Source organism: Penicillium verhagenii (assembly GCF_028828195.1).
Source record: "Penicillium verhagenii strain IBT 33310 chromosome Unknown utg000006l_segment0_segment0, whole genome shotgun sequence".
Classification (NCBI taxonomy): domain Eukaryota; kingdom Fungi; phylum Ascomycota; class Eurotiomycetes; order Eurotiales; family Aspergillaceae; genus Penicillium; species Penicillium verhagenii.
In genome coordinates, this window is record NW_026643170.1 from 830,003 (window position 1) to 846,903 (window position 16,901).

Sequence of the window (16,901 nt, forward strand, 5' to 3'; positions counted from 1 at the left end):
TCAGATGACATATTGAGGTGTTGTTTGTTGAGATTAAAAGGATTTGGTCTGAAATTTTACATTGCGGTGTGGTTTTACATTGCGGTGTGGTTTTACATTGCGGTGTGGCTGACCCAATAGAGGTTCCCCCTCTATTGGGTCAGCACACCACTTAGTGGTTAAGTCATGTGACGGTTACTAGTTAACTACTTGTGTACTACTTACTAGTACTAGTAGGTTGTGAAATATCCCCCAGTTTTCAATCTTCCTTTTCATTGCTATAATTCCCTACTGACACTCTAAATTTCAAGTTTTAGTTACCTTTTGTTCATGGAGTTTGGTGTGCTAGATGGCGAATTGGAATCGTAGCTAATTTAAGACTTGACTTGAATGAGGCCATTCAAAGTATTTCCCCCAAGTAAGTATTTGCCATTCTTCTTTGATTTAACCTTTCTCCTTCTTTCTTTCTTCTTTCTCCAATGGTCAAGTCTGAGATGCCCCATACTTTGTGCAGGCAAGTTTCTTCTAAGGTTCTCTTTGATCCAGTCGAGGACCAGCCACACCACATTCACTCTTTGATGCTTAGTTTCCACACCCACAGAATACCTGATTTCACCAAAGTTGTTGGAAGAAAGTCTCCACTTCAAAAAAAACCCCCCTCATATAGCGCCTTGCTAGTCACCCACATTTTACTTGCCAGTTGATCTCAAGGGGAGAGGCCGAGAGAGAGGAGGCGGGGGACTATCTAGATATTCTATCAAACGCCATGTACTCGAGTCCGGTCAGCAGATTGAAGTATATCAGCTTATGGGGATGGGTAAATCCGAAAACCTTTGTCCTGGTCAAAAACCCCCCCCCCCCTGTACATTTGACCGAATATTCATCGTCCTTTCTTTGATGGATTCATGAATGATATCCAATTTTAGAATCATCCAACCCCACGAGGGCGCTTTCATCGCTCGAGTCCATGGACGCACATTATATTCTTTGTCCTCAAGTCTTCATGGCTCTTGCTTCGAGAAGTACGAGATGGAGATTCTTGCCTGGACATAAATTATTACATCTTTTCCAACATTTCCAGTTTATCCAGAAATCCCTTGCTCTAAAGCTTCAACTAAATCATTTCCATCTTTTCGAGATACTTTTTTGAAAACGACTTTTCTCCTCCACAAACTATCTTTCCGTTTCATTTACAATGAGTTCCAGTGCCTCCCAGCCATTCCCAACTCGCGCGGAAGATCTCGATCTTCCTCCGGAGCCAGGTATACCTTGGAACCTGGCCTTGCTCGCCCCGCCTCCTCCAGATTGGTCTTTTCTCAATATACGATATGACAATTGCCATAATAATAGAAACATCAGGGCCAATATCTCAAAGATTCTCGCTGCATTTCATTGTTGGGGAATCTACTGGACGGACCAACCATCTCCGACCAAGCAAATGATTCTGAAAGGCTTGTGGAAACTGTTCTACTACATGCCAGAAAGAAACCGCCCAAAAGAGATGAGCGACTTATGGACATTCCGCCGAGATACTGGGCCCCGTCTCATGGGATGGGAGCATCATGATCCACTTGTCGGACCAGTCAGTCGATACTATCCAGACCCACCTGATCCTTATTCTCAAGTCGAGGATCCTCTATGGATTCGCAACCCAGACGCATCCGATGATCTTCCAGATAGTATCGTTGAACAGTACATGATGCCAGTGGTGTCTCCTAGATCAGCACCCCAAAAAACCATAACATCTGAAAGTACACCGCCCAGAAAAACGCCTGATTCTGGCAAGGGAAAGAAGAAAGATAAAGGCCAACGAGAAAAAAGACAAAAAGACAAAAGACGACTAGCCCCGACAATTGTGGTGTCCGATGATGATGATGATGATGATGATGATGATGATGATGAAGGGGTTAATATGGAGGTTGATACCCCACCGGGAAAAAGGCCAGCAAGGCCGATACGCCAAGAGCCTAAGAGCAAGACCAACCGAGCAGCAGACAACAAAAGACGTCGCTCGGTGGCAAGTGGTGGGGAAGCATCAGCAACCAACAGAAAGCTCAAGGAGGCTATTGAGCGAACTATCTTGGAGCATACCTACCATGACCTCCAGCGAGACCCCAATGCACCAACTCGGATAGCAGAGTCATCTGCCATTGCCTCCCACATGACCGACCTGGATACCGTTCAGATTGGGACTTTCCCTGCACATGCTTATCTCAGACTCAACCCGCGCTCTCTCGCTTTCGATCAGACCTCCACTAGTCTCTATAGTTATCGAGGTAGAGGGCCAGTATGGTCCGGAAACAGCTGCGCGGTTGATACCGTCATCGTACTCGGAATGTTGCTTGACATCGGATGCACCAATATAGACCGTTCTAGCTGGAGATATGGAGAGATCACTGAGCTTGAGAAGGCTTTCATCGAGATCACAAATGTCAACTGGGCGGCTCTTGATATGGATACCAATATCAAGATGCGTGATCTGTTCTCAAGAAAGCTTTGTGCAACCGTTCCCTCCTTCAAGATGGGGAAGCCTGCCCCCGCTTGGGCCATTTGGTCTGAGTGTACGAGGAACATTGCGCAATTCTACTACAAATTTTCGACCTATGCCAAATCATGCCCGTGTAACAACCAGGAGTACATCGAGAAAGAAAATCACGCCAACTGTGTGTTACCAGTTATTGATGGGAGCAACCGCAATGGTGTATGGATGGCAGATTTGCTTGAGAACACCCTTTTCAAGAAGACTGAGTCCCAATGTATATTCTGTGACAAAGGAGTTGACATCTCAGAGACAAGGATTGATGAGCTCCCTCTTCGAATGGTTGTGTCAAATTATAAAGGAACTCGAGTCCGGATCAACAATCACACTGAAAATGTCAGTTTCCGCTACTACGATTCACAGGGAAAACAAATGGTAGCAACATATCGCTGGCTCGGTGGTATATATCACAAGGACGGCCATGTGCGTGTCTATTGGGCTGATCAAGAGCGAGGCGACAACAGCGGCGAATCAATCCGCATGTACGATGACGAGGTCAACGGAGGAGTCATCATTGGTGGCATCACACCACAGCACCCCACTGATCGAGTTCCTCTTGACTGGACCGATTGTGGATTCATGATTGGAATCTATGAACGTGTCATCAACCCGTCCCAAAATATGCTGACTGAAGTCATGGGTACGGTCTCCTATTTCGAAGATCTGGTCAGTCAGGATCGACCGGTCCTGAACGACCACATTCCATGGGAGAATGTACGCCCGCCAGTGCCCGAAGATCCATCTCGCGCAAATGTCAGTCAACCTCCAGAAGAACGTGTTATACCCGTGGCTACCAACATCTTCCGGAGCCTGAATATTCACCAACTTCCTATTCCACTGCAACCCACACCCCAAGTGAGAGCGAGATCACTGCCGCCATCTTCACCGAACCAAATTTTCGATGAATTTGATATAGACAGTTTCCTTGAAACTTGGCCTCTAGGGAATCCACAAACTGAGAATCCTGCAAACATGCAAGCCCAACAAGAATTGTTCGACTCAATGCTTAACTCACCCTCCAGATTCGCCGAATACCCCGACATGTGGCCAGATGGCCCTCCAGGAGATAACGGCGCCTTCAATTTCCCGGCTCTACCTCGGGCCGAAGAGGCAGACAGCTTGCCTTTCAGCTTACCCCAAAGTCCTATGATGGACTTTATACACTGGGGAGGATCCGATGCTGGCGCCAATGACGATGCAATGGATTGGCTTCCACATGTTGGTGCAGCTCGACGCACTGGAAATGGGAAACCCTCCAATCTTCTTTTGAGAAATGGAGACCCTTCTAAAAAGAAGCCGAAGAAAGCAGACCCTGCCGTCAGTGTGGAGATCTCAGGTGTGAGCCGACGCAACCCGCGTGCTACCAAGGCAACTCCGAAGAAGGCAGAGAAGAGGATGGCGGCCGAAGATAAAATCGAAAATAAGCTGCGCAAGAAGAAGTCTTCTCCCAAGGACGCTGTAAAGAAGGTTCCCAAGAAAACATCCAGGAAGACTGCAGTGAGCGGTAAAGCAAAGGAGACCCACACTCGAACTCTGCGTCCAAGAAAAGGGGCCGCTGTGCCAGTCGAGTCTGAGCAAGATGAAGATAGCGAAGAGGACACGGGAAACGAGGAAGAGGTGTATACTGAGAAGAAAACTAGGGTAGCGAGGTCGTCCCATGGAGGCCCTCGTGAGCCGAAACTTTTTGTGATTCCCAGGTCAATTTCAGGAGAGGGTGAGATACGGAGAACAGCGATTCGAAACGCGATGCTACAGTCGCCTTCTAAGAGAGCTCGGTTTGCGGAGAATTTGGAACAGGGGCCGTCGAAGAGAAGGAAGCTGTAGGGGTTAGTGGATAGTACATTTCGGACGAGTAGTAGATAGTTTTTAGACAGTTTTGCTTTTGCTTTGGATTTTCTTAGGATTTGGATGTTACAGTATTTTTGGGGGGATTTGTTGAATTTTGTTGATTTACGTATGAAATATTTTGTTTATCTTCTGTTGAAATGTTAGAAACTTGAACTTGAACTGTTTACAAAACAACTTGAAGTCGTTACTACTAGTAAATGGGGTGTGCCAATCACAGCGACGCCATTAAACATCCCGTCTTGTCCAATGTCGCCCTGGAGTCCGTGCGACTTGCTTTCCCCCGCAAATTACCCCAGACTCTCCCTTTCTCCTCTTTTTTCCCTCCCTCTTTCCTCTTTCCTCTTTTCCCTCTTTCATTTCCTCGTTATATACTAGTATATATCATCTACATGTTAGTTTTCTTTTACTTCATCCTTGTTCCCTATTCTGAATTTTATTGGCTTCTGTGCCTTTACTTTGAATCTGCTATATCTCCACTGATACCCATAGAGAGACTGACTGCCGACTGCCTGAAGACTGCTAAAAGGAAAAGCTATCTTTCGCTTATGATCTATGATCTATGATCTATTTACAATAAATCTGGCTTCTATCCATGGATGTACCAGCGCCAGATCTATCAACACAAGGGGGAATTAACCGTATAACGCGCAGAAACAAACAAAAAGGGAAAAGCAAAACCCAAGTGCAACTTCCTACAGACGAGCACGAGGTTCGCTCTTGTTCTTCTTGTTGGGGCCAGTGGCTGTGTTGCTTTTCTTAGGCGCAGAGACATAGCCACCCATCACATTGTCAGTGTTGAGGATGACACCCTTCTCATCACGCTGGATACCCAGCTCGACCAGCTTGGCAAAAACCTTGGCAAAGTGATCAAAGAACAGATCCTTATCCTCGGCATACTTCTGCACCCAAGGTAAGAATGCGGGATCGGTCTTGAGTGCCATGTCGGTCGGCAGCATCATCAAGGCTTCCTCATCCTCCTCGGCATCCGGGTCCTCATAAACGAACTGGGTCATACCCGTCGACAAAGTGCGTGGCTTCCAGTCCAACTGCAAGAGCAGCTTGAAGAACGAGTTCGAGAAGCGCGTTGGGTTTGTCACCCATGGCCCTTCAAACCCACTGCGATCCCCATGGCATCGACCCATGTTGTGTCCACCAGCCAAAGCGACGATTTCCTGGTCATTGAAACCCATGCGGTTGAAGATAAAGCGCAAGTGGTCTGCGCCTAGTGCGCCATCGGGCAAACGTCCTCGCGGGGGCACCTTGGAGTCATCTACCAAATCGGTTCGTCCGCCTTTCCAGGGAATATCTGGTCCACCCATCTCTTTGACAGCTACGACGCCGGCCAATGTCCAAAGATCCGAGTATGTGATCCATGGGTGCTTCTCCTTGACAGGTTCCAGGAAGGCCCGACCGTGTTGAAGGCCTGCATTAGCTGGGTCGCCACCCTCCGCTTCATATCGCATGCCGGCGCCATTCGAACCACCGGTGTCGGATTCCAGGTCATATGTGCCCGATGAGTGCCTATTGGGGAGGTGATGTGGTTAGTTGAGATGTTTCCAAAACGCTGGCGGTCGCAAATGACTCTTTTCCCCCTGCGGGTCCAGACCCGGCAGACCACGGGAATTCTCCCCGCAAAAGAGAAAAGTTGAAAAGGGCAAGAACATAATGTCCAACTTACCATGCCAGTCGCACAAACACTGGTCCCGCGCTTCCGTCGTCATAGTCGGGCTTCTTCAGCTGGGCGACAATGTCCTTACGGACCGCCTCATAGTCATGGGGAGCACTCATTCTTTCGGCCGATACGTGACGTCGATACAGAGTTTCTCAAAAAAAGATTGGTTCAGGAACACCACAAATGCACACCAACTATATCTTGATGATTGTGATGAGTGCAAGAAATACAGTTAAGGGGGTTTGAAGAAGAGAAAAGTCTGGAGAAGGAACTCTGGGGAGACAATACTTCCACATGAAGGGAAAGGGAGTGGATCCACAGGTCGAATCAGCGCGCACTCGTTGCTGATGCCGAGGTTCCTTTTTTTTTTTTGTCCGTCTACGATAAACCCGTTATCAATCGCCACTGGAAGAATTTCATGAGCTTTTGTTTTGTTTTGGTATTTTTGCACATGACAACTCGGAAGATAATCACCAATCGTCAACAAATTCAATCCCGATTCTCGGCTCCGATCGGATATACATACTGGTAGATACGGATTTTCTTGCAGAGAGAGACAGAAAATCCACATTCAAATGCCGTCGGGATGAGACATGATACCTCGGAAGCTGAAAGCCGATCAATTTCCCCGTGTTTCTAACCCAAGGATGAATTCGCGATGGATTGGAATTTGGACCAAGCCATACAAACGGTAAAAAACAAAATCCGCCTATTCAATCTCGTCATCAATTTCCCATTCGCCATCCTGATCTTCGTCCTCATAATCTCTATCCGAGACATCCACCATTTCTTGATCCTGTGGAGTCTTGACCTTTCCACCAGCCTCTCCGTTCCCTCCATTTCCCCCATTTCCCCCATTCTCCAACATCTTATCACTGTTTCCCTGTATGTGGTGGATCCGCAAACGCAGGAGCTCTTCCTCCGCCTTCCCTTCAGCAACCATTCGTCGTAACTCGTGGGCCTCTCCTTTCAACTTAGACACCTTTATCTGATAAGCCACCAACGCTTCTGACGAGCTTGCCGCATAACGTTGGAATTCCCGTCGCCTAAGACGGTTATGCTCACGGAAGAGTGCTTTTTTGTCCTCCACCCACCGCTCCTGCGTTTTAAGAATGGAATCAAGAACGTCACTTATCGGGCTTGTGTGTGATTCGTCCAGATGGCCCGACTCTGTGTGCTTCCCTATAATCACCAAGGTCGCGGCAATGTCATTGGCGATGGAGTCTAGAGTTTTGATTTTGGTTGCTGAGCTCCAATTCTCTAGCCCTTCCAGGCGCCTCGCCATCGGCCCCGGAGTGGGCCCTGCAGTAAGCGCTATTTTGTGGGTCTCTGAGGTAGATGGCGTTGGATGAACCGATGCTTTGTCGCCGTAGGAACCGGCCATTGTCTTGATCTCGGTATTGAGGCTTTCTGGTGGCTTCTAATAACGTCTAAGTATTTTTTGTCAATTTGCATAGGAGAAACTTTTGACTACCTAGCATGGGTCGCTGAGATGGGGAGACGATAGTAAGTGGGTTGAATACACCGTGGTGGATATGAGTCTTGAATTTTTGAAGGTAAGGTGAATTTTTGGCGTAAACAGCTGAAGAGGCAAGGAACAAATAAAGCGAGAAAAGCGAGAAGGCAAGTCTGATCCTATGCCATGCCGTCCAGAGGAAAGAGAAGAAGTTGGATAAAATTGAGAGCAAATTGATTGATGTGGGATTCAAATAGATGATAATGTTTGCGTAAGATTCTTTGATCGCATTGTTTCCAATCTTCTTTATGTCTCTGTGTTTTCTACCCAAGCCAAAGGCACAGTACAATTTTGGAATATTGTAGGTCGGGGTTAGGGTTAGGGAATTAGGGTAGTTATATGTGAATCTAAACCCCACGACATGAAAGCATTCCCTTAGGTTTCAGGGTGTAGTAGTACTATAGCTGCTAGTACGACAAACTGACATGGACAACATTTGACGATTCAAAATTTGGAGACTCGGGATCCTTTCCAAGGTTGTTCACAAGGTAGCCACAATGGCATCGCCCACTTCATCTGTCCCTGCATTTCCTCCCAGATCAGGAGTCCGCAGTCCAGAGTCCAGAACCTTTCGAACCGCATCTTCCAATCTCTGAGCTTGATCTTCCATATTCAGAGAGTAACGGAACATCAATGCAACGCACAGTATCATAGCGACCGGATTGGCAATATTTTGCCCAGCGATTCTGGCATCGGTTAGTTCGGGATATGGATACTTGGCTTATATTGGACCTACGTCGGTGCTGATCCATGGGTAGGCTCATACAACCCGTATGGCCGTGTCTTCAATGTCTTGTCCCCGGGAAGACCATTCAAGCTAGCACTGGGAAGAACCCCCAAAGTTCCAACAATCGAGCCAGCTTGGTCGGATAGCATATCTCCAAAGGTATTGTCAGCCAGGATCACACCGTTTAGAGCCCGCGGGTTTGTCGCCATAATCAAAGATGCCGAATCGGCAAGCTGATGCACGATTCTCACATCCGGATACTCGGCCCTCATCGTCTTCTCTACTACCCGCCTCCACAACCGGGATGACGCTAGAACATTTGCCTTGTCGAGTGAGATCACCGGCCATGGGGGATTATGTCGCTGTGCAATCTCTGCGGATAGACGGGTTACGCGCTGGATTTCGGCTTCACTGTAGCCCCACTCGTCCATTGCTGTCCAGCCTGTCGTCAGAACTCTCTTCCCGAAGATCGAAGCCAGGGGGATAATACACACCATAGGTTTCTTCCTCGACTTTCTTTCCAAAATAAGCACCTCCGCAGTTCTCTCTCACGACCACAAAGTCCACTCCCTCAATAATCTCATGCCGAAACGGACTAAATTCCTTTGCAATGGAGCTACTCGGCGAATCCGCCGAGCAAGGCCTCAAATTCGCATAGATATCCATGGCCTTTCTCAACTGCAGCAAGCCCCCCTCGGGCCCATCGAGCCCCTTTCGTGCGTTATCCCATTTTGGTCCACCGACTGCAGCAAAGAGCACTGCGTCGGAGTCTAGAGCCGCCTGCTTGACTTCGTCTGTGACAGACTTCCCGGTTGCATCAATGCTGCAGCCTCCGATTAATTCTTGGCGTAACTGGAAGGTATGCTGGGGAGTCTCAAAGGCCTTGAGGACTTTGATGGCTTCGGCCATCACTTCAGGGCCGATGCCGTCGCCTGGGAGGACGAGGATTTTGTGTGTTTGGGCCATGTTGTAGACAAGTATTTGTACTAAATTTTCATATACCTATACTTGAAGTAAAGTTGAGTGTTAGCTCATGTCTTATATAATTTATTGAAGGATGTATTGAGCCGATATAGGCGTCTCTCGGTCTTTCGTCCGATGAATGCGGGGTTGGTTGGTTTCGGGCGAGCCCCGATGGCATAGTATCCGATGATGGGGCTCATCAAAACAGTGTTACCTCAGCTGCCTACCGAACTTATGAGCTCACATATGTAGTTGTATGAATATCAAATGATCCAGGCAGTTTTTATTTCCTGTACTGAAAGAAGTATACAAGTTTCTATAATTAGCGTGAAAGTGGATCCTTGTTCCCCTAAGGCATCAATGATATTGACACCTGGTAAATCAGGAGTTAATTATTCGCCCATAATTAAGGCGTAGGGCTCTGCTTCCACGTGATCATGAAGAGAAAATCAGAATGATATCTCTTTCTCACTCCATATCCTTGGTTTGATTGGATGGAGATAAAATATGGAGAAGTCGAATGATCCATAGATGTTAATGTAGAATTGGAAAGAACCCACCAGGCGTAACTGTTTGTCACTCACCAATCGCCCCTCGTGTTTGCCCTGTTTGTCTTGATTTTTTCCCCGCGGAAGTGACATCAAGAAAAAAAAAAAAGTTCCCTACAGTTTGCAGACCAACAAATCCATTCACAATGTCACGTATCGAAGAGCTCCCGGATGACTTCGATGAGTCGCTCAATCTCAACGAGGTGCCCACTGCGGCTCCTCCGAGCGTACCCCAGCCTGGGTTCAACGCATTTGCCCCCTCCAACGAAGTGCCGTTCCCTATCAATGAGGAGCGCCTGAAAGCAGCAAAGACAGATCCCTCTGCTCCTGATATGCCACCAGCAATGGCGTCAATCAAGTCGCATACATCCGACGAGCTGATGGATATGATGAACAAAACCCCGTTGTTCATGACTGATATTGAGAATGCGGGTGACGAGAGTATGTTTGATCTGCCCTTTTAAGTTGGATTCTTTCCATGTTAACCGTTCGTCTCATAGATGGTGATAACGCTATGCTGGACGCGCTTACGGCATTGCAAAATGAGGGTACTCGGGGTGAGGTTGCTCAGAGTTTCAAGGAACAGGGAAATGAAGCTGTTCAAGAGAAACGGTGGATTGACGCCAAGGAGATGTACACGAAGGCTATTGCAGTCATCGCTGCCAAGGAAGATAAATGGGAAAAGCCCGAAGACATTGCTGTGGAGAAGAAATTGCTTCTTAAGATGGAGGAGCTGTCGCATATCAACCGAGCTTTGTGTAACCTGGAACTAGGTAGGTTTGGACTACACATTTCGATGTTGTGATACGCAATTGCTGACAGCTTCTACAGGAAACTACCGTGCTTGCATCCTCGATGGCGCCGCTACGATTAAGTTGAACCCTGCGAACGTCAAGGCCTATTACCGTTCTTCCATGGCCCTGTTGAAGTTGGAGAAGCTTGACGAAGCTGAAGATTCCGCGAAACGAGGATTGGCCATTGACTCCGAGAACAAGTCACTGCAGACTGCCGCCACTAAGATTGCTGAGCGCAAGGCAAATCTGGCACGGGCTGCCGCCCGAAAGAAGGCCGAAGCTGAGCTTCTGCGCAAGCAAAACCTAGTTCTTAGCACTGCTCTTCGTGCCCGTGAGATCAGAACCCGCAAAACTGACCAACCGCCTGAGATGGAGGATGCGAAGATTCGACTGGTTCCCGACCCACTATCGCCCGAGAGTTCTGTCGAGTTCCCTGCAGTTTTCCTGTACCCCATGGATGCCCAATCGGACTTTATCAAGAGCTTTTCGGAACTGCACTGCATTGCGGACCATTTGGAATACATGTTCCCCTTGCCGTGGGATACGAAGAAGGAATACACCATTCCCAATGTTGAGTGCTTCATGCAGACCGTCTCAGGTGGTCTGATCAAGGCAGGCAAGAAGCTGCCCCTGCTGCAGATCTTGACTGGTGGAAAGGTCGAGGTTGTGGATGAGATGGTTCGTATCTTCATCGTGCCAACCAGCAAGACTGGAGCTTTCATTGCGGAAATGAAGGCTCGGAAGACCGGTTGAGATCGGATATCGTGATACTTTCATATTCTGATACGCTTCCTGTTTTTGGCACCGCGCTGCTCGCACGCCCAATCTTCCGGAGCAAGTATGCCAACCTCGCTTCTGGGGGCCCCATCAATTATCATTGGTTGTACCAGAAGCCCTGACATCAGTACCTCATTTATCGCCTTGACCAAGTGTATGCTTTTGATACTCGGTCCCATCGGTGTCGTACTGACTTCTATCAAGACTCGAGTTTTGCTTCATGATTCTCCGGTCCGGCACTTTCCCAGTTTGCTTACGCACTGAAAAGCTCGATACCCTCTCAAAATCTTTTTGTGGACTTTTGTATATATCCTCTATTTACATAGTACTAGACAAAGCGGGGGAAGCTCCCTCTCTGACTGTCAAAAATTCCACTGTTACTAGTACGGAATCAAGTCTTTCCCCCCTCCCAACTTTCCGGTTACAAGTGTTGATATTAGCCTATTCACCTGAAGAATGACAGGGGAGTTTAAGCTAATTTAGGCTCACCAGATTTGTGCCAAATGAGGGGGTGTGGAATCATGCAGGTCCTGTGTTCCGTGTGGAAGACGGAGACGTGTCCGACTTGGCGTTTTCCTGCAGAACTCGAACGTCAAAGCGACAAACCTAGACATGTAATAGGGTGGAACAACCTGGCATTTTGGCTCATTTTAACTTACCCCACAAAATGGTGTTAGTAATTGTTTCGTTTGAAATACAGTGTTGATTACACTGTCATCTGCGACTTGAAACGTTGGTGGTTTGGCCCTAAAATTTCGGACCCTTAGACCTGATGCACTGACCATCTGCACATGTGGTGTTGTTGGTTAAAAACGTCCCGAAAATGGAAGAGAAAGTTGAAAAAAAAAATTACATAAAAATTACTTTGCAGTATAAAAGTATCTCTGGTTCCTTTCCATGGGTCGTAAAATAAGAATGTATGGATGGTTGTAAGTTAGGGTTCCAGCCGAAAGCCAAAGTAAATGTCTGAATGGCGCTGTGTTCTTCACTGAAAGCCGCGCCCACTCCGCCACGGGGTAATTGTCCGGACTTGATGATCTGAGACTGACTGATACAGGCTAATATTGCAAGTAGCCTGGAATATTGGTATATAATATGTCTAGCCCACATAATGGTCCATCCTATCTGTCTTCTTCATGTAGCTCAAGCTTAAGTACTGAGATACCGAGAAATACTACTTTCGATATGCTTTATCCATCTGTCAGAGCCCTGGCATTGGCAGCCAGCATTCTTCCACAGCTGTATGTATCATACTTGCTATAACCCACTAAATTGAGCCAAGTCTAATCATTCCTTTTTTTTATTTCCTTCAGGGCCCAATCATCCGGCCTAGAAACAGCAGCTGTCGCTGTGGGAAAGCTATACTTTGGAACGGCAACCGATAACCCAGAGTTGACGGACACTGCCTATGAAACGCAGCTGAACAATACTCAGGATTTTGGACAGATCACACCTGGAAACTCTCAGAAGGTACGAAACTCAAAGATATTAAGTTCGTAAATAAAGTTCAGACACTGATAAAGCCTAATTCCAGTGGGACGCAACCGAACCAACCCAGAATGTCTTCACATTCACCGCAGGAGATGTGATTGCCGATCTGGCTGAGGCCAATGGCCAGAAACTGAGATGCCACAATCTTGTCTGGTATGAACAGCTACCAACCTGGGGTAAGTTCCTTGTTTACATTAACCTTGGGCAAAGTTCCGTCAACTGACTATTGGGGCGATATAGTGACAAGTGGTACTTGGACCAACGCGACTCTACTCGCAGCAATGAAAAACCATATCACAAACGTAGTCACTCACTACAAGGGACAATGCTATGCATGGGATGTTGTGAACGAAGGTACTATCAAGCATTGCTCCCTGCCCCCTTCTCTCCCTACACAATATGGACCATACTCACCGAGACAGGTCTCAATGACGACGGCACATTCCGCGACAACCTATTCTACGAATACATCGGCGAAGCCTACATCCCCATCGCATTTGCAACAGCCGCCGCCGCCGACCCAGACGTCAAGCTGTACTACAACGACTACAACATCGAGTACGCAGGAGCCAAGGCAACGGCAGCGCAGAACATCGTCAATCTAGTCAAGTCCTACGGCGCCAAGATCGACGGCGTGGGTCTACAATCGCACTTCATCGTTGGCAGCACACCGAGCCAGAGTAGCCAGGCAAGCAACATGGCGGCCTTCACTGCTCTGGGCGTCGAGGTCGCAATCACGGAGCTGGATATCCGCATGACGCTCCCGGAGACGAACGCGTTGCTCGCGCAGCAAAAGACCGATTACGCGAGCACAGTTGCTGCCTGCGTGGCTACTAGTGGGTGTGTGGGTATCACGATCTGGGATTGGACGGATAAGTACTCCTGGGTTCCGGCTACATTCTCCGGGGAGGGCGCGGCTTGTCCGTGGGATGATGAGTTTGTCAAGAAGCCTGCTTATACGGGTATCTTGACTGCTTTGGGTGGTACGCCGACTGGTACGGCTACTTACACGCTTAGTAGTAGTGCTACTTCTACTGCTAGTACTTCCACTGCTACTACGACTGCTACTACCACAAGCTCGGGTTCGAGCTCGACTGGTGTGGCTGCTTATGGCCAATGTGGCGGTGAGAACTGGACAGGAGGAACGACTTGTGTGACTGGCTATACTTGTACATTCTATAATGATTGGTATTCGCAGTGTGTGACAGCTTAGTTGGAGCCTTGTGCTGTATCTGACGGGATTGGGAATCTTAAGGAAGAAGCTAGGTTTTGACTGCAATAGGATTGATATTTGCATTGTTTTAAATATCAAAAGGTGACACTTGCTCATGTGTATGTATGTGTGTCTGCGTGTGTGTACGCTGCTATATCAGCGCTAATTAGATTTCAGTAAATCGGGAACCTTAGAATGTCATTCCTCATATCAACATCAAACAAAAGAGAGTCGTGATCCGTGATAGCTGCCAAAATCAAAATGAGAAAGAAAACGCTAGTACTGGAAATAGTAAGGAAATGCAGAAGAGTCCATGTCCTCTCCGAATGGCTCGTTAGGATGTTGCGCTTGGGTGGAATCTGCTTGAGGTGGGAAACCTTGGAGCTCATGGTAGGGTTCCGGCATAAAAGGTGGTGCCCCCACGTAAACAGGATTATAATACTCCAAAGGGTTGGGGTTGGGGTTCGGATTGGGATTCGGGTTTAGACTAGGACTGGGCGTGGCGCTGGTAGGGAGAGGTACCCCTGCCTCAACACACTGACGCTTCCTCTTCAAATCTTGGGCTGACATGGCAACTTGAATGGCGTCGACACCGCGGTTTATAGAGGCCTCGGTCTTGACGTATTGGATAGGGCTGTGTGAGGGAGGAAGAAGTATTGGAGACACATTTGCCGACACATTGGCCGTTGCAAATGCAGGTTGGGGGTCATTCGGGGCTCGTGTGGGTCCGCTGCGAATACACATGGTTTCGTAATGAGGTTCCTTGGGGGGTTTCTCATCATTCGGGGTATTTTTGCGGCTACTTGGTGAGTTCACAGGGTCAGGAAGGTTCGCTCGTGCGATGGATACTAGGGTTCTCCCGTCTGTTAAAGTTGATGAGCTTTCGTTCTTTCTTTCCCATTTTAGCATGACGGTGCAATATTTTACCTGTTTTTCCATCTAAAAACTTCTCTTCTTCCTCTCTAACCTCGTAGATTTCGTCCATCATCTGTAACCGTTCGACTGGGGTGATTTGACGTCGTATCGGCTGGTCTGCCTCCTTCAGCCGACGGGCGGTGATTCCATAGCTAGTGCGCAGCTCGCAAAGCAGATAGACAAGAAGTCTAATTCGCTCTTCAAAGAGTGAGATTGTAAGCATCTCTAGAGAGGGGGAGTAGAGGGCTGCTCAGAGAAGCTAAGGGGAAGGGGGGTCTTTCTTACCAGCCTTTGGAAGGTGATCGGGCTCTCGGTGGCTTACCCCTAATGGCCACCACGGGGGCTTGGTCTCTTCTGGGTTCAGTTGCTGTGTCCGGCCATCCACAATCTTGCGTCCGTTGTATGGATAGTTGACCTGCTTGCGTGGCTCTACCAACTTGACGTAAGCCTTGGCTAGGACACGACAGTTGGTTTGCTGTAGGTTTTGAAAAACCTTTTCATAGTAACGAAGCAAAAATTCTTTGTCTCGAACACAGATGAGGGACTTGAGAGAGCTAGCTAAGGTAGTCTCTTCATTCCATGGCTGTGCTCGTTGGGTAGTCTGTGGGCTTGGAGTCCATTGTGATGGTCCTGGTGGCCAGGGTTCTTGCTGCTGCGCGGGCCATATGGTCGGGTCTCTCGATGACCCTTGAGGTGCGGGTGCCACTCGCCTGTGCCTTTCCATGCCTCTGGGTTCGGAACTGGAAGATACTTGGCTCATTTGAGATGGAAGCAAGCCTTGTACACCGACCGTTATTTGTGGGGAGGCTAACGCGCCCGATCCCAACTCAACTGCATTCGGATCAATACGTTGCCTTTTCTTAATTCTCGCCAGTGATAGCGAGGGAGAGTATGTGATACTTACATTGAGAATGTGATGGGCCGGGCTCCCCAGACATAGCCACTGCCTGCAGAAATGCGTCGGTCACTCGTGGAGATAAGATGGCCTCACGGCTATTGGCGATGGACGGCGACGCTTCATGACGAAGGTTGCCATCTCGGTCGATATAAATAAGAGCAAAATGTGGATGAGCCAACTCATCCTGCCGGTTAGACATGGTTGGCGGTACCTATGGATGATGGTCAGATTCAAGGTTTTGGTGCCCAATCCCAGTATTTGTCCGAGAACCTTTTTGTAACAAATCAGTGAAGATCATACCTTATAACCAAATGCCAGTACCTGGGAATAAAGGTCAAGTTTTGATAAAGAATTGGAGGGATAAAAGGGGTTCCGAGCCACGAACTGGGACGAACAGGAAGGTTTATAGGCAGGGAGCATTGTTGTGTGGGATTGGAAACCCAGCAATATAAAGGAAATCACTAACCACCAAAGGTCCCACCAGGAGAAATCAGTAATAGTGACCTGGCCCCGGAGATTTTATAGTTGTTGTCTGTCCTCCACCAGCCCTGGCTGTGGCGCTCAGGGCCGAAGGGGCCTGTTGACAGTGTGGAGAGATCGGCTTGGGAAAGAGAGTGAGAGAAAGAGCGTGAAAGATCAAGCACGGGACTTTTGGTTCAGATACTGCAAAGAAACCCCCCTCTAAACCAAGGCCCACTATGCCCACGCACTATCCACACTACGTTACGTATTGGCCTTACCGTTGACCTACAGGTACAGATTGCATGCAGATTTGGGGTTTTTTTTTTCTTTCTGGATTTGAATTGTGTTTTTTGTGATTTTTTGATTGGATTATTTGACGGTCTCGAATTCTATGGGTCCGGGTGTCATAACGGTTCCCTGGGCCGCATGGTTCGTACAAAGGGATAGTTCACAGTTGATCTATGTTAGATTACATTCCTTCTTTTCAAGGCCTTTATTCTCCAGTAAAACAATCATGAGTTGCTTCTAAAGATCATGATTCATGTAAGATCATGTAATT

The 16,901-nt window shown here is 48.0% G+C and overlaps 7 protein-coding genes across 7 annotated transcripts; 3 read left to right on the plus strand and 4 right to left on the minus strand.

The window, feature by feature from the left end:
* Nucleotides 1–1,174: 1,174 nt before the first annotated feature.
* On the plus strand, nucleotides 1,175–4,342 carry N7466_005718 (uncharacterized protein; the record flags this gene model as incomplete). Its single annotated transcript, XM_057165115.1, has 1 exon — nucleotides 1,175–4,342. One exon carries the CDS (start codon nucleotides 1,175–1,177, stop codon nucleotides 4,340–4,342), a length of 3,168 nt encoding a protein of 1,055 aa, XP_057020714.1.
* A 716-nt stretch (nucleotides 4,343–5,058) lies between these two features.
* On the minus strand, nucleotides 5,059–6,154 carry N7466_005719 (peroxidase; the record flags this gene model as incomplete). Its single annotated transcript, XM_057165116.1, has 2 exons — nucleotides 5,059–5,887; nucleotides 6,045–6,154. The coding sequence occupies 2 exons, from the start codon at nucleotides 6,152–6,154 to the stop codon at nucleotides 5,059–5,061; spliced, it is 939 nt and encodes a 312-aa protein (XP_057020715.1).
* A 593-nt stretch (nucleotides 6,155–6,747) lies between these two features.
* On the minus strand, nucleotides 6,748–7,422 carry N7466_005720 (uncharacterized protein; the record flags this gene model as incomplete). The annotated part of the gene is made up of 1 exon (XM_057165117.1): nucleotides 6,748–7,422. The coding sequence occupies one exon, from the start codon at nucleotides 7,420–7,422 to the stop codon at nucleotides 6,748–6,750; it is 675 nt and encodes a 224-aa protein (XP_057020716.1).
* A 613-nt stretch (nucleotides 7,423–8,035) lies between these two features.
* Nucleotides 8,036–9,247, minus strand: N7466_005721 (3-isopropylmalate dehydrogenase; the record flags this gene model as incomplete). The annotated part of the gene is made up of 3 exons (XM_057165118.1): nucleotides 8,036–8,240; nucleotides 8,291–8,714; nucleotides 8,776–9,247. 3 exons carry the CDS (start codon nucleotides 9,245–9,247, stop codon nucleotides 8,036–8,038), a joined length of 1,101 nt encoding a protein of 366 aa, XP_057020717.1.
* A 691-nt stretch (nucleotides 9,248–9,938) lies between these two features.
* On the plus strand, nucleotides 9,939–11,339 carry N7466_005722 (HSP70/90 family co-chaperone CNS1; the record flags this gene model as incomplete). Its single annotated transcript, XM_057165119.1, has 3 exons — nucleotides 9,939–10,233; nucleotides 10,293–10,565; nucleotides 10,624–11,339. 3 exons carry the CDS (start codon nucleotides 9,939–9,941, stop codon nucleotides 11,337–11,339), a joined length of 1,284 nt encoding a protein of 427 aa, XP_057020718.1.
* Nucleotides 11,340–12,548: 1,209 nt separating this feature from the next.
* On the plus strand, nucleotides 12,549–14,067 carry N7466_005723 (putative endo-1,4-beta-xylanase; the record flags this gene model as incomplete). The annotated part of the gene is made up of 5 exons (XM_057165120.1): nucleotides 12,549–12,604; nucleotides 12,677–12,833; nucleotides 12,898–13,030; nucleotides 13,095–13,208; nucleotides 13,277–14,067. 5 exons carry the CDS (start codon nucleotides 12,549–12,551, stop codon nucleotides 14,065–14,067), a joined length of 1,251 nt encoding a protein of 416 aa, XP_057020719.1.
* An 820-nt stretch (nucleotides 14,068–14,887) lies between these two features.
* On the minus strand, nucleotides 14,888–16,079 carry N7466_005724 (DUF2841 domain-containing protein; the record flags this gene model as incomplete). Its single annotated transcript, XM_057165121.1, has 3 exons — nucleotides 14,888–15,228; nucleotides 15,268–15,789; nucleotides 15,887–16,079. The coding sequence occupies 3 exons, from the start codon at nucleotides 16,077–16,079 to the stop codon at nucleotides 14,888–14,890; spliced, it is 1,056 nt and encodes a 351-aa protein (XP_057020720.1).
* Nucleotides 16,080–16,901: the final 822 nt, after the last annotated feature.